The sequence below is a fragment of the Balaenoptera musculus genome, chromosome 20 (genome assembly GCF_009873245.2).
Source record: "Balaenoptera musculus isolate JJ_BM4_2016_0621 chromosome 20, mBalMus1.pri.v3, whole genome shotgun sequence".
NCBI classification, from domain to species: Eukaryota; Metazoa; Chordata; class Mammalia; order Artiodactyla; family Balaenopteridae; genus Balaenoptera; species Balaenoptera musculus.
Window position 1 is genome coordinate 42,560,068 of NC_045804.1, and position 16,768 is coordinate 42,576,835.

General features: G+C 33.9%; 1 protein-coding gene across 4 annotated transcripts in view; it reads right to left on the reverse strand.

Annotated features, from left to right (window-relative positions):
* Positions 1–16,768, reverse strand: part of NF1 (neurofibromin 1) — a 261,374-nt gene that overhangs the window by 104,792 nt on the left and 139,814 nt on the right. For 3 of the 4 annotated variants that reach the window (XM_036837703.1, XM_036837701.1, XM_036837702.1), the window contains 5 exons: positions 12,848–12,983; positions 8,865–8,927; positions 4,067–4,225; positions 3,429–3,526; positions 2,018–2,164 (listed from right to left, as the gene is read on the reverse strand). In XM_036837703.1, coding sequence (XP_036693598.1) covers positions 2,018–2,164; positions 3,429–3,526; positions 4,067–4,225; positions 8,865–8,927; positions 12,848–12,983 — 603 coding nt within the window. The remainder of the gene's footprint in view (positions 1–2,017; positions 2,165–3,428; positions 3,527–4,066; positions 4,226–8,864; positions 8,928–12,847; positions 12,984–16,768) is intronic. The other variant, XM_036837704.1, reaches the window with a different exon arrangement.

Consider the following 16,768-nt stretch of genomic DNA (forward strand, 5'->3'; position numbering starts at 1 on the left):
AAATATGAATTTTCAACAACTATTAAACATTTAAAACTAAAGATAACGATATTATTTCACAAACATCAAACTGGCAAAAAATTATGAAGTCTGCTAATGCCAATTTTGATGAGGATGTGTATAAAGAGGTACTCTCACACAGTGCTGTCAAAGTGTAAATAAGCATGTACACTGTGAGAAGTAATGTGGCAACATCTAGTAAAGTTGAGGTTGTGTATACCCCAGAACTCGGCAATTACACATTAGGTAATACACAAGGAGACAAACATGAAGAATATTTATTACATCACTATTTAAAATAATAAAAAACAGGAAACCCTAAATATCCATCATTTAGGAAGTGCAAAAATAAACTGTGATATAGTCATTCAATGAAATACTAAGTTAAATAAATGATAAATCTCAAATAGAATATTGTGTGAAGAGACTATACTCAGTGTATCATTGCTGTAAAATTTTAAACCACACAAAACTATATTATATGTACCTATGTTATACCTGTAATTTCCTTTTTCTTGTCAGTTACACAAGAGAGAAGTAATACTTTTTTTTCCCCAAGAAATAAAATGTTATAAAGATCTGAAGTAATTACAGCAAAATAAATAATGTTAAAGCTAGGTGGTAGACATGGGTCTCTGTTACATTATGGTCTATACTTCTTTCTATGTTTGCAATGTGTCTTTTTTTAAAAAACCAAATTGAAGAAAAACTCTCTAGTATTAAACTACATGAATATGATTGTAAGTTATATAAGAGTTTGCACTTAAAAAATGCATTTAAAAGAACGTTTGCATTTAACAGTTCCACAGTTTAAGTGTCACACAGATATAGAAAGCATCTTCCTCTTTCTATCTTAGGCACATATTAGTCATACCCATGTCTACTTCAATCCATTAACAACTCTTAAAGGATTAAAATGCTCTCTCTTTTAAACTTCCATTTCCTAATTAGTTGCTAGCCTTAGCTTTATGGTCTTCTATTTTACCCATGAATGAGCAAACCATTTTTATTGCCATTTAAAAGTAATCTAGACTCATTTTACCTACGTAAGAGAACTCATACATAGGAGTTTGGGCCCTTTATAAACATACATAACTAGAAAGGACAGCAAATGATTCAGGCTACAAGAGACTTTAACTAAAAACAGCGAATGAAACAATTCCCAAATTAATAATTTTCAATTATTAAGTATTGTCTATATAAAGCTATTTGCATATACTTAGAGTATCACAAATGGGATTATTATAGGATTGCAATAGAATAGCAATGTTTTAATTATTAAATTCCTAAGAATTAAGCTGCTCTTCAGATTCAGATGCCAATACTCATTTGAACTTCTAGTATATTTAAACTTCTCTATGTCTTGTTGTACATTATGTTTGCAAACCAGAAAAAAACCCAAAAGGCTAATTTGTGAATTCTCAGCTTAATTTTTTTTTTTTTTTGGCTGTGCCGCACGGCTTGTAGGATTCTTAGTTCCCCCACCAAGGATCAAACCCAGTGAAAGCGCCAAGTCCTAACCACTGGACCACCAGAGGATTAATTCCCTCTTAGCTTAATATTTTTAAAAAAGTCTGTAGCACTGATGTAGGTTGGTTGATCATTTAATATGACTTAACCTGTTGCCTATATACTTTTAAAAAGAGTCTACATCTCTCTTTCCAAATCATAATTCTTATCTAAGAAGATGCAAAGTAAAAAGCATTATTCATGACCAATAATTTTATTAGTATAAATTTAAACTGGGCCTTCCCTGGTGATCCAGTGGGTAAGACTCCACATGCCCAGTGCAGGGGGCCCGGATTCGATCCCTGGTCAGGGAACTAGACCCCACATGCATGCCACAACTAAGAAGTCCGCATGCCACAAATAAAGATCCCGCATGCCTCAACGAAGATCCCACGTGCTGCAACTAACACCCAGCGCAGTCAAAAAATAAATTATAAATAAATAAATACTAAAAAAAAAAAAATTTAAGCTGAGACTTTTCAATATCCCCATGACAGGGAAATTTTACCTGTTGCTGGAAAGATACTGGCCAATTTTCTCTTGATTGTTCCAGAGTAGACGATGTAAAGCAAGCACATTGCCATCACTGATGAAGGAAAGACTATGATTTACTGCATCACTTGTAGGACAATCGGACGCTATATCAAGGAAAAACCTTCAAAAATGCAAAGTTATTAGAATTTCAAAAACCAGATATACTCATATCTATGTTTGAATTAAATCTATGTGAAGTAACTTTGTGAAATTACTGCTATTACAAATATGGAGGTTTTATTCACACATGTGACTATCATTAAACGAAACAAGAAGAGACAAGGAGATAGTTGGTCTTCCATTTCTGATACCTGGCTACAGCTTCAGAGTAGGCTCTGAAGTCAGACAACGAAATTTAAACAGATGAGACTTTGTATAGAAGCCAGTACTTTACAGATAAGGAAACGGAGGCCCAGACAAGACAAAAGACCTCCCCAAAGTTATACAGCCTCTTAGGTCAAAGCCAGGATCAGAACCTTTGTTCTTTTAACTTTCTATGGGTAGTCAATCTGCCAGAATATAAATCCTATGCTGACATTCACTTTCTTTCCAATGTGATTTGCAGTCCAACAGTACACCTTTTAAACTCCAATTAGAGAGAAGTTCGCAGGAACTATAATGAAAAATTGGAAGAGAGTGTTGTACAAGTATAGCTTAGACTGTGAGCCAAAACAATTAGATTCACACTGTATGAAAAGTAGAATTCTTGACGTGAACTTACATTTACAGAGCACTTTGTCATAAGTTATGTCATTTGCTTCTCTAAAATCAACTCACAGGCAAACACAGTGTTATACCTACTTTACAGATAAACCAACAACTCAGAGAGATAAGGAGAAGCAACTAGTTAGTTATGGGAACCTAGCAGAACTCAAGTTTTCTAAAATCATAAAACTTCAACAGTTGTCCAGTTAGTCATGAACAAAATCTTACGCATTTGCATCACGTGGTTTAAAGAGTAAATTTTTAGTTTACATACATATCCAAATTAAAGTATCAAAAATATTCTAACGTCAAAAAAACCTGTGATTATACACTATAATGCATCATCTGTACCAGTTTGGTTTTAGTTTTTACTGAAAGAAATCTTTTTCCTTCTTCCTCTCCTCCATATTGTGGCAAACTCAAATCCTTTATTTTAGTAGATATGTCAAAAATCCCTCCTGGTTTTTAAATATGGAAATCACTACCAGATTATAAAGAATATCATTTTATTTCATTACTGTCTTTTATAGTGAAATAAAATAAGATTATGTTCTTGACCAAGAGAGAAAAAAGAAAAAAAACCTACACAGGAGCTTCATGTAGATCAAGTACATAGACGTGAGTGAAACTGAAAATATTTGATCCAAACAGAGCAACTGGCTAAGTAGCAGGCTGCTCACCTTCGTGCTGCGTCAAAGTTGCTTTTCACAAAATCATTAAAAGGCCGCATGTGCTCTTCTTTTGTGAAAAGGACATGATTGGCAATACTCTGAAGTATCTAAACAATAAAATAGGGTTATAAAGGATCTGATTATTTATTTATGAAAGCTACACATTCATATATTCTTTAAAAAATATTAATTTTCTCACTGATACAATTTCTACTGGTAGTTAAAATCAATTATTGCTCATTCAATAAATACTAGGTTTTGTTTCTATGCTTTCCCAAATATGAATATAATTATATAAACACGTATATATTTACATATACAAAATACAAATTAAAATTTTAATGTATTTTTTAATTTAAAAATCATATAGTATACATTTTGGTTTCCATTTCAGAATTTCCATAATGATTACATAGAAAACCATCTTCAGAAGACATTTGCTAAAATATTTTCAAATGATAATAAGGTCCATCGGTATCAGTCTAATGAATTTCTTTGTAATATAAACAAATAAAAATAAAACAAAAGCACATAAGTGAAAACCACAGGGCATTTCAAAAATTAAGAGAAAGTACAGTGAATATGAAAAACTGAAAATTTATGGAAGAGAAATTTTGAATAGTTATATTATCAAAATGATTCTTCACCTTTGACATTAACTTCAAGCCTCTTTCGATTCTAGGTGGTGGCTTTTTATCTAAAATCCCTGCTTCATATGGTGAGACAATGGCAGGATTGATAAATCTGAGAAACATGGCACTTCCCACTGCACCGATGCTGTTCTGAGGGAAACGCTGGCTAACCACCTAGAAACAAGGAGTTGAGAATTCAGTATATGGTTTGAATTAAAACAAGGAAATGGGAAGAAAGGGCTCGAAAGTCAAACTTTGCACAAAAACGCTGAATAGACCAATCCTTGTGAACAACACACACCTAATTTTTCCTACTCCCAAAACATCAGTAAACAAAAATTTATCCTCAATTCTTGCCCTCTATCATTCAAAAGCACAATAAAGGCATCTAAGAAAAAAAGAGAAGTCTCATAGATGAGTTGTGTAGACGAGATCTGAAAAAAGATCTTAATTTTATCATCACTGTTTATACTGCAGGTCTGATGAGCAACAAAAGCAGAACAAATTTTCACACAAGGATTATCATATTTTACTAAGATCACAAGACATGAGAGTGTGGTCAACTCTTGTAAGGCAAAGCTAGATAAGTTTTCAACAGCATACCCCTGAAACATCCAATACCTAACGGTAAATACTTACATTTTGCTGTATACCAGGTACAATTAAATTTCTTGAGCAAAACGCTTGCCATATACAAAACAAAACTTAGTTTTCTTTGATTCCTATCGAGAGAAAAAACTTACTTACAAGTAACATTATTGCCAGTTCTTTTTCTTCATCAGAATGCTTTATAATATAAGGACCTGCTTATTATTTAAACCATGGAGGAATGGGAATTCTTGGGGACCTAAAAGAAAAACGGATCCCACCAGCAAAAGAGAGAACCCCTATGTGTACCTCAATTTGTAATTCTGCCAAATAAAAAAAGTTAAAGATACAAGGAATCGTTGCCCACACTGAAAAACAATGTGAGCCCAACATTTTAAATGGATTTATTTTCTCTCTTTCTCTTTATAGAACATTCCACTTTGAAGGTAAATTAGACTGGGAAAGTGTTATGAAGCTGGCTCAGCTCCCATCTTTTCCTAGCGTGTCCTGCTTTAAATTAACACATGAAAATTATAGTATTCTGAAATTTACATTTGTTACAGATAACACACACATATTTATTTTTAAAGAACACTCATATAACATTTAAATCTCGACAACTATTCATGCTTAGCGTGGCTAACTGCTGCTTAAAGCAGTGTTGCCTAACGGCAAGGCGCAGTACTCCACTCAATATTCTGGGATTCCAAGGATATACCTGCATTTCAAAGGCTACTGGGGGAAAATGAGAAAACAAGATTTATATGCAGAATCTCACATAGCTCTAGTTTTCTTCACAATGCCTCAAAAAAGTAATACTTCTTGTCATGAATTCTCATGGCTGACTGACTCAAGATTAACTCTGGAAAGAATAAGAATCATTTCACTTCATTCTATTTCCTTCAGTGCTTCATGTGGTATACATTTTAAATGTGTTCTTATTCACTGCCTAAAATCTCAAAATAATTTTCAACTATATATGATACGAAGTTAGTAAAAATAAGACTTTAGAGAATGACTTTTTAAGCTGAGAAAATCTTTGTGAGAGGTGATAACAGGGGTGAGTTATAACTAATATATTCTCACCTTCATGTATACTGCATAGCTCAGGAAGCTTTCTTGGTGTTATAGTACTTGGAGTGCTATCGCATGAAGGACAACCTTACACCTCAGTAAGAGGAAACTGTTGAAGGTGGCTAAACACAGCAGTCTTAGAAGAATGGCTTTAAAACCTAAATACTGTTTTAGTTATTTTTAGCTGAAATACAGTTTTGGAAACAGAATTAAGAAGAAAACACAAGTGCTTTTACTACTCTAGTACAGTGTTTAACCTTTCGGGGAGTAGGAACAGAAAAATGAACGTTTACTTTCGCACAGACAAAACTCTTCATAAATTTTAGAATGTTCACAGACCACCATTACTACTGACTGTTTCTTTTCGAACTCACAAATTTTAATCTTAAAAGATAAGAAACACCTCAACAAACCTACAAATTTTTAAAGCCTTTAAGGAGTGAGTTAGCAAGAAGGAACGGGATTAAAAACTGCTTTATATTTATAATTGCAAATAGGTTGTTTTAAAAGAATCGCATGTATTCAGTTTAATCCATTAAAATCCTGAAATGGTTTTTAAAGAAGTAAAAGTTAAGAGTTTGGTTTCCAAAGAACTGGTTAATTATAAAATACTAACCTGCTGGGAAAGTGTCTCAAAAAAATCAATTACTTATATGCACACAGAGAACTCTTTTAAAATGCATTTTTAGAGTAGTTATTTCCTGGTTTTCTCTAGGACAGAAAAGCTCTTAAAGTGTGACACACATTTATACCTGATCTAAACTCAATATTACGCAGTCTCAGAATTTAATGAATATCTGAGTGAATTATTTCCCTAATGGAATACTGTAAAAATTATGAAAGGTACTACACCTTCACTAACTTCCACATCTTCAAAAATAATTCATGTCAAAACTCAAAAGTATCCACACTACAAGAACACATTGTTTCATGTATCATAAAATTATGTATCTCACCAATGACAGTATATTTTTGGAACTAAAACCTGATAAAATAATCAATATCCATAAAAATGCTCAACAACAAATTTTATGAGTTAATTTACTAAAATACTTCTTTTCCTTTCACCACAAATTAACATCAGTGTAATTTTACCTCATAATATACACATACTCAAGTTGTTTTTATTTTTAATCTGCAAAAATCTAATTTGTATCCAAAAGACATTCTGCATAAAAGGTCAAAGTAGGGCCAGTCTGAATGCTGAAACCAATTATCAGTCAAATGTCCCCTTTACTTACCTCCCCGCCCACCCCCCCCCATAAAAGCTGAACTACAGGTTACAAATAAAGGCAGTCATACACTGTACATCATCAAGAGAATCACAACCCATCTATCCTTAATTACCTGAGTTAGGTTGACAACTTCTCAAAGGAAATCTAATTTACAGTATATGTTTGAGTATGATAAAGAGAATTATCTATAATATGATTACACAGCTATATACCAGAAGCCAGAACCTTCTCTCCATATCTTACACATTACAATCGATGGTACATACACCCCAAAAGAAAGTTAACTTGCTTTTTAGATCATTAGATCCTGTTAAGCCAACAACTCCATAAACCAACATTTTAAATTTATAATAACTATACTGTCTTCATACTTCGGAATGTGTTCTAAAATATCTCAAATTGCCAATTAGATTTCCTTTGTTTCCACAAGGACCTCATATCACTTGTGCTGAGAAATACATTCCAAAACTTAGTGTTACCCAGAAACATTTTTTTTTAAATCTGAAAATAACACTAGTAGAAAAAAACATTTCAAGGAACAATTTTAGACAAAATCTTAATAAATAAAGCAATGTTAGGAAGGCTAAAAAACATGCTCTAGAGAAACAGAGAAAGCCTGAATTTTAATTTATGTGATATACTACACAATGGTATTAGTAAAACACCAAACAAGAGTGTTAGAAATAGTAAATTAATTTCAACAGTGATGGTGTATATTATGTTAAATCCACATATGCTGAGAATTAGAAGGCTGAAGCATTAGAAAGAAATGTTTTTATTAAGATGGCCATCCAATCCAATCCATTTGCTCACAGCTGACCAAATTTACTTAACATATCCAAAAAAGAATCTCTTGAATGGACATAAAAGCATGTCTCTAAATTTTAATTTAGTTCTGAATTTAAAATAGAAATTTATTATATGTAAAGCTCAGACGAGAAATGAAAGATGAAACCAGATGAATACTATACACTAAATTTCACCTTTTAAAGTAAACTACCTACATGACTCCTAAAGGTTTTCTTTACATCTTTCTCTAAATTCATTTGGATTGTATGAACAAAGGTAGTACTGAGCCTGATAAAGATCAGTCATACTGACAGATAATGGCAAATTTAAAATGAATGCACGTTAATATTTTGGACAACTATCACTCACAGGAAGAAAATAACTATGACTATCATAATTTTCTTCCTTTTAAATTAGGGCAAGTTCATAGAAGCAGGTAAGTATATGCATATCATGTTTGCAAATAAGGTGTTTCTCTATAAATATGGACTCACTGTTTTCCTTTATTTCAAAGTACTATATTCTCAGTCCCAATAGTTTAATAATGATTTTCTCTAAAGTAAAAGTGGTTTTCTTTTACCATTAGAATTTTTATAATCTAAGCACAATTATCTAAATCCTGGCCGAGACTGTCTACATAAAAATATAAGAAGTAAAAAATAAACCTTAGCTACTTTTAGGTAAGATTTAGAAAGTGACACTTTCCTTCCATGTACTTCTAACAATTAAGAAAAACTTTCATCTCTAGGAAAAGAAATCACTCACATTACCTGCAAACAAGAAGCAAGAATGAAGAGAGTCAGCATTTCCTAAGGCCTTGAAATTAAGTTTCTTTTGCATTCATTTATAATTTAAAAAATAAATAATAAAATTAGACCAGGGATATCCAATGCAACAAATGCCCCCAAAATGCCTTTGGGATAAATCAAACCAAAGGAACACAGAGAATGTTTCAATGTAACTTAATTCCAGGGTTAATTGAAATGAAAGCTATTTTGTGCCAGAATTAGTAGAATGATTTTACAGTGAAGGTCAAATAGGCTGAAGTGAAGATGTTCTTAACAAACAGCAAAAGATTTTTGTTTTGCTTTGAAAGAAACAGCTAAAAAAAAGTTCTCCAAACTTACTGATTTTTTGTTTTCCTTTTTTTCTTTTACTGTAGCTTTATTCAGTAGGGAGTGGCAAGTTGCCTACAGAACAGAGATGAGCACAAACAAGTCACAGCACCAACTACATACAGCAACAAAAACAATGTTGGCTTGTACATAAAATTACATGATCAAAATGTAACACAAATGGAATCAACAAAAAATTAGGAATCAACTTAATTTTGAGGGATGAATTTTATCTCTGGATTTTAATTTTTATTACATTTTTAAGCCAAAGCACTAAATAAATAGCAAGAAATGTTGAGACAATCATATCTACTATTTCTGGCTATAAATCGCAGAAAAGCTCTCCTCAAGTGAATGTGAGGATATTTAATATTTACATTTCAGTTAAATCCTAGCTTTTGATAAATTTTATATAAAATGTTCATTACAAATAGATCATACTCTAAAAACACTTCTATGCGTCTACATAATTTTTTCTTGATACATATATTTATATATACTTCTCTGTGTATCCTTCAATTGACTTAAAAAGTTCTTTTTTCAATAGCTGGCATTGAATTCCTATCCTACTGATTAAAAAAATAAACATTAAATGGCTAAATATAATAGAAAAATACACTTTAGAGATTCTGAGCTAAAAGTCTCTCTCTCTCTCTTTAAGAAAGATTACTCTTACAATTTCACTTATTTTTCTTTGCAGGCTACTTCCTGAAAAAGTTCTAATCAGAGGAGGTTAAAAGCTCTGCAACATTTGGGAAAAGAATGTTATCAGCTCAACTAGAGATAAGCATTAATATTAAAGTGAAGAAACTGCAGAGAAAATTACAGAATAAAACTGTAAGCCTGCTTAAAATTTTTCACAGATTTGACCATTTATCAGAATGTCTCCAAAAAAAAAAACAAAACACACAAAAAACCCAAAAAAACCCCCAAAACCCACAGAGACATATTGGTTTCATCTCTCAGAGCTCCTCCTAGGCCAAAGAGCTCTGTTAAAATTAAAAGACTCCTGATTGGACTAGACTAGGCACAATAATTATTTTTTAAATATTTTGAAAACAAATTAGAATTCTTTAATCCACCATACATGGCATTTTATTCTAGGAATTCTGTGCATTCAACACCATAACCCATAATAACTTGGCATTAGTTTGATATTTGTTCATCCATCCGTCCATCCATTCATCCAAGTACTTACAGTGCACCTACTTGCTAGATACCATTCTAAGCACTGGAAGAAAGCAATAAAACAAGAAGACACAGTCCTTTTCTCAAGGAGCTTTGATTCAAACTTTAGACTATATACAAAAGCACTAGTAACCCAATTTATCCCAAAAATGCAGTTTTATACACTTTTTATTTTCAATTATGGTATATAACCATCAATTATAGCCTTAAAATTTTTGTGCAAACTACTTCTGTTTGGAGAAGCACATTTGCTAGGAAAAGACGACATTTATTTAGAATCATATTTAGCTCTTTCTCAGAATTCTCTCACCACAACTTAGGAGAATATCCACTCTGGGAATTATTTTCTCATTATTCCAAAACTATCAGGAGGAAAAGTGGAAATAACTACATGAGAAAATGTCTCAGTTATAAATCTAACATATGTTCACAGTTGACTATTCCTATATAATCTTAACCCAGTCCACTAAGTAAGGAGGCATATAAAATGAAAGACCTGGTTAAACCATGATTTTAAAAAGGCTTAACAGTCAAAAATACTAACTCAAGTAAAAAGACCTAAAGCTCAGAGAAATTTATTAGCTAGGAATATACTCAGCTTTCAAATTTTCCCCAGTAGGTCCCAAAGCAGGAGACATATTTACTAGAGGGAAAAAAACAATCGACTACTATCCCTCCCAGCAGAACATAAAAGTACAAATGGACCATTATGTTATTGCCAAAGTCAAAAGGGCAAGGAAAAGCCAGAAGAGGGAAGATGAATAAAAATAAAAGAGCAAACGAAGGGAAAAACTACATTTGGAAGGAGACTCAATGAAAGAATATCTTGAGATCAAAGTTTATTTTTTTTTCATTTTTAATTAGTAAATGTAAAATTTCCTGTTATCAGTCACTTATTAGAAAACAAACTCTTATTTATAAATAACATAGCATATATTTCCTCTATAGTATTGTACATTCCAACAATAAGTTTATCCAATACATCCCCAAAATGCACTAGCATTTAAATAATATTATTAAAGGGAATAATTGTATGTGAAATTTTAATACAATAATTCAGGTCTGTTGTAATATGGGATATTGTATTACGGAATGTTTTAAAAAGCACAACACACAGTGGTTAATAAGCCACCAATTATCAACTAGCTTTATTTTCTGCATTATTTTCACTACCTCCCTCCCTTCCTAACTATGAAAGCTGGCAAGAATCTTGTTTACTTGGGTGGGAGGAATGGGGTTATTTATTCCTTCATTAACTATTTTCTAAGTACTTACTAATAAGTGCCAAGCACTTAGTTCCTTTTTCCTTATCAAATGGGACTCCAAGTTTGCTGATGATACAAAAATTGTTTTCTTTTAGGGAGACAACCACATGAAGAATTTCTACTAAAATCTACTAGACCATATATGTAACCAGGTAGTTAGTACCCATTCACTTCTAACCAGCTAAAGTCAAAGCCACTGCCACTTGAGAAATTCATTTGCTCTCTGAAAACAGTTACTATTAGGCCAACCAAGAAGTTGGTCCAGACTATTTTTAATATGTGCTCACCATTTCTTATCTGCCTAGTTTTATAAACAGAAGAAGGACTGAATTTGATTTAAAGAGAAACCTGAATAATGCCCAAACTTAAGCTATTACTTACTGTACTAGATTTCATATTATAACTAAACCACCCTCTGGCCTCAGATTTAACTAGATGAAAAAATTATGTGGGGCTCTCCTAAGCTTCCTTGAGCTATTTTGAAAAGGCAGGAAAAGTCATGATAAATTAAATTAAGAGAGTTTTAATGCTAAGTATGCTTCATCATCTACAAACATGATGAAACATTTTTTTATAGATACAGCAGATACATCTTTATAAATAGCAATGGGGGAAAAATTCACACAGAGCAGCCTGAAACAGCTTTTTTAAATGACAATTTCACTGATCTTGCTAACGTCTCTAAGCAACCGAAGCCCCGTGCTAAAAAACAAATGGCTGGGGATAACTCTGCAAAGAAAAAGACACAAAAGGCATGGGTTTTGATAAATGCATAAATTTTTTCCCCTATACCTGCCCCTGTCCCAAACTCCAGACCCACTAATGTTTCTTCCAGAATCACAGTTTTAACAGGCTAATGTGGATTTGCACTAATCTCCCTTGGAGTGATTAAATCATTTCTGAAACTGCATATGCCGATCAAAAACACAGTGGAAGCCATAAAAGAACACAGATGCAATTTCCTTAGCAAGGAGGGGATGACTGTGGACATCTGAACTCAGAAGCATTACTTGCAGTTCTAGTGTTGGAAAGTCTAATAATTTGACGTGAATGATGATGCAATATATTTTATAAGTAGCATTCTACATAAAATAAACATCAGCCTGTCCTGGCAAAACCTGACACAAACACAAGAGAGCTTAATGAAAAAATCAAAATTATGGATCAAGCATTTCACAACACAAAAAGCAAGGAGTAGACCAGCCTCATATGTGAAAGACCCTATGAGTAATTTTGGTACAAGATAAAAACAACAACAAAAATTCCATAATATATCTCATTTCAATCACATCTATTATACCCAGTAGATCTGGTGCATTTTAAGCTTGTTCTCAACGCAAGGAAAATTTATTATTTTTAAAGTACCCCCTTAAACTACTTCATATTTTTAAAGCCAATTTAAACAATTCTTAATGCATTATTCATCCAAATTGATTCAGTATTATCAACCACCCACTATTAGCAGCTAAATCCCTCTTTGGTAAAGCATTCTTTTAAATTTAGCTGTGGATTAATAATGGTAATCTCTAACCTTAAGCATACCTGGTACAAACAGTGGCACACACTTCGTAGCTGAGGGGGAAATTCGGAGGAGGAACTGATGATGGCATGGAAGAACTTTTCGGTCATCTGAAGGAGGTTCCGCTGGTTTTCCTCAAGGCTCTCTGACTGTTCTAACCTATCGAGAGGAAAAAGAAAAAAAGCAAAACCAATTAAAAACAAGCAAACAAACAAACAGACATACTCCTTAAAAGAGACTCCTTAAGAGACATTCAGCCAAATGCAACGTTTGGACTTTGCTGGGAACCTGATTTACACAAACCAACTATAAAAAAGGCAATTTTCAGAACTGTGTATAAAAATTCTGCTCCCCCTATATTTTCACAAATTTAGTATATGATTTTTATTCCTTTGTCCATCTAGTAGGTAGGAGAGTGCATCTCACATTTTTAACTTTTATTTCCATGACTTCAGTAAAGTTAGACATGCTTTCAATATTTTGTGGCCATTCAGGCCCTATTTTCAACTGCCCTTCATATCCAGTTTAATATCTCTAACTGCTAGGTGTCCCTCTTGCCAGTACCTAAAACTCAGTTTGTTCAAAATCAGCTGATTTTTTTCCTCCTACTTGTATGTCTCATCCTGTGTTCCCCATGTTGTCAATGGCACCATTACTGCTTCAATCATATCATTCAGGTGACCTCTGATGTCGTCTTTGCCCGCAGTATTCCATTATTCCCCACATTCAATTACTGTTGCTAATTCGTCTGTATGATTCTTTTTTTTTAAAGGTATTTATTTATTTATTTGGCCGTGCTGCACAGCATGCAGGGTCTTAGTTCCCTGACCAGGGATCGAACCCGCGCCCCCTGCAGTAGAAGCACGGAGTCTTAACCACTGGACCGCCAGGGCAGCCCCTCTTCTGTATGATTCTAAAGTCCTGGTGCTGTGATTAAAGGCAGATATTCAGAAGGCAGACTCACTAGGTTTAAATTTCAGCTTTACCACTTATTGACCATTATGACCTTGGTCAAGATACTTAACTTCTCTGAGCCTCATTTTTTCCATCAATAAGACAGGAATAATTACAATGCCTCCTTCATGGGGTTTAAATTTTACCCAGTGGCTCTCAGACCCACAAACCTTTACTTGAGCTGGCCAATCGAACTCTCAAAACACATTCCCTATGAAAGTCACTACTTAACTACTTGTTATATGTCTTATCTCTCCTACTAAACTGTAAGATCCTTGAAGGATGTAGTCATCTTTGACCCCTTAAAAACTAGCATAGTACCTTACCAAAACAATTATTGAATACTTGTTTTCAATCTCTTAACTAGTAATTTTCTTTCTATACTAATTTACATATTACATAAAAGTTGGGGACACTCCAGATTCCTTGCAGCTCACCATGTGGTGCAGCATATGGATACAGTAAGAGTTTGGAAATTAATGTAGACGACAGGCAGGAAAGATTTCATGGACTAGGTGAGTTCTAAAGGAGGGAAAGAATCTGCATAGGCAAAAAGAAGTAAGGGCATTTCAGAAAGAAGAAGGCAGGACAAGCACACAATTCAATCCGATAAACATTTATCATGCGTCTACTATTTGCCATCTTAATGCCAGGTGCTGAGGATTCAACAATAATTGGCCTTTGAACTTCTCAAAGAGGGGAGACAAGTACACACTAAGCAATGAGTACAATTATTCAAGGATATAAAAGACAAAATAGCAAACCAGAGATAGACACGATTAATTCACATGGCAACTGGTTGCCGAGAAGTCAGAGGCAGAAGATGAACTTGGGATATATGGGGAACTAAAAAGAGATTGGTCTAAAAATGGGGGCTTTATGCAGGGAGATCACTTAAGAAGCTACAATAGTAACTCAAATCTGAGATATGGAGGGCATAGAAGCTTTGCGTATGAAAGAAAAGATTAACAATATATTTAACAGGGCTAGAAGAGATTCCTAGAAACCTTGACAGTTCTCGTCTACTTTGTGGGAACTTTTTCTTAATGAGTCAACACAGCAGCAGGTGTGCTGCTGGTCTGTTTCAGATGTCCCTCTGATACATCTATCCCTCCTGCCTCCCACATGCCAATGATAACTTATTGGCTATTCCATTAATTCTGATCTATAATGAAGCTTTGTGTTCAATTAAGTGTTTGTGTGTACAAAAATTTTTCCCTTTGATTTTCAATCAGCTTTTGTTTTTGTTTTTTTATCCTATTGTTTTTCTGTTTTTTAATTTCATTGATTTCTAATTTTTATTTCTTTCCTTCTGCTTGCTTTAGGTTTATACTGAACTTTCTCTAATTTTCTAAGGTGAAAGTTTAGGCCATTCATTTTAGATCGTTCTTCTTTTCTAATACATGCATTTAACGCTGTAAATACTACATTTCACTACATTCCACACATTCTGATAAGATGTACTTTCATTTCCATTTAGTTTTTCTTTTTCTTTGCATTTCAGTTTTGGAAATTTCTATTGACATATCTTCAAGTTCACTAATTCTTTTCCCATTTGTGTCCAGTCTACTGATAAGCCCATCCAAAGGCATTTTTCCTTTCTGTTATGATGTTTTTGATTTCTAGCATTTCCTTTTGATTCTTTCTTAGAGTTTCCATCTCTGTTTAAATCACCCACCGGTTCTTGCATGTTGTCCACTTTTTTTCCATAGAGCCCTTAACATATTAATTATAGTTATTTTAATCCTTGTCAGATAATTCCAAAATCTGTCACATCTGAGTCTAGTTCTGATGCTCGCTTTGTCTCTTGAGACTGCGATTTTTATTGCTTTTTAGCATGCTTTGTAGTTTTTTTGTTGAAAGACCTAAGACATAATGGGTAGCAGGAACAGAAACAAAGAGGTCTTTAGTGTAAGGTTATATGTTAATCTGGCTAGGACTTAGGTTGTGTTTAATGTTTGCTGTAGCTATAGGTGTCAATTTCTTCCAGTGTCCTTGTTTTTGTCTACCTAGTTGTCTAGGATTCCCTAGTTTTCCCTAGGAATTTCTTCTTAGAGTCTCTGTGTTGAAGCTCTCGGTTGTAACCCACTTTTAATACACTGGAGTCCTGTTGATGTAGTAGTGAGGTACTGGGGAGAGGAAGCAGTCTATAATCTTATGCTTATATCTCCATTGTTTTATTGGGACAGAGTGGCTGGGCTGTGACCTTCAGAAGAATTTCTTAGGCTTTTTTCTCCCCTTATGTGAGTCAGGAAGGCTAGAGGAGGCTGAAGTTGGGTAACTGCCCATCCTCCAGGTCAGATAAGGCTCTGATAGTTTCCCTTAAAGGCAGGCCTTTGTAAGGGAGAACAGAACACTATGCGCATATTACAAAATGGTTACTTTTCCCCTTCCCCTGCCCAGAGCGCAAGGGGACTTTTCTTCCATCTTCACCATGAGAACCTGGTAGGGTTTCTAGAGGTCAAACTCACAGAAGTGTGGGGGTCCCCCTGACACAGGGCCCCCAGGAGCTTTCATTCTCAAGCTAATCCACGCTCAACCTCCAGCAAGTTGTCTATTACAGCCTAAGTGTTCCTACCAGTTACTGACTCCAGCAGCTGTTTCTCCCTGTAAGCTGGGATTCTCTGAATTTGGCTGTCACGCCAGTTTTTCCCCTTTTTTTTGGTGGGGGGGGGGTGCCCTTCAATTCTCTGATGAATCTAAGAAGAGTTGCTGATTTTCTGTTTTCAGCTTTTTCTTGTTGTGAACATAGCAGTGTCAACTTCCAAGCCCTCTACATGTCAGAAAAGACGTCAACTTGATTTTAAGTAACCTGAATATAGGAAGTTTGTCATCTAGTTTCCTTCTCTGTACCAAAGTACTTAGTACAGTAGATTTCTTTCAGGCAGTAGTTCACTCTCTAAGTAATTTTTACCCTTTAGAAAGTGAAATTGCTAAATGGTAACAAAATACAAGATGACATTAAAAGAATGTTGCTTTTAAGTTTTAAA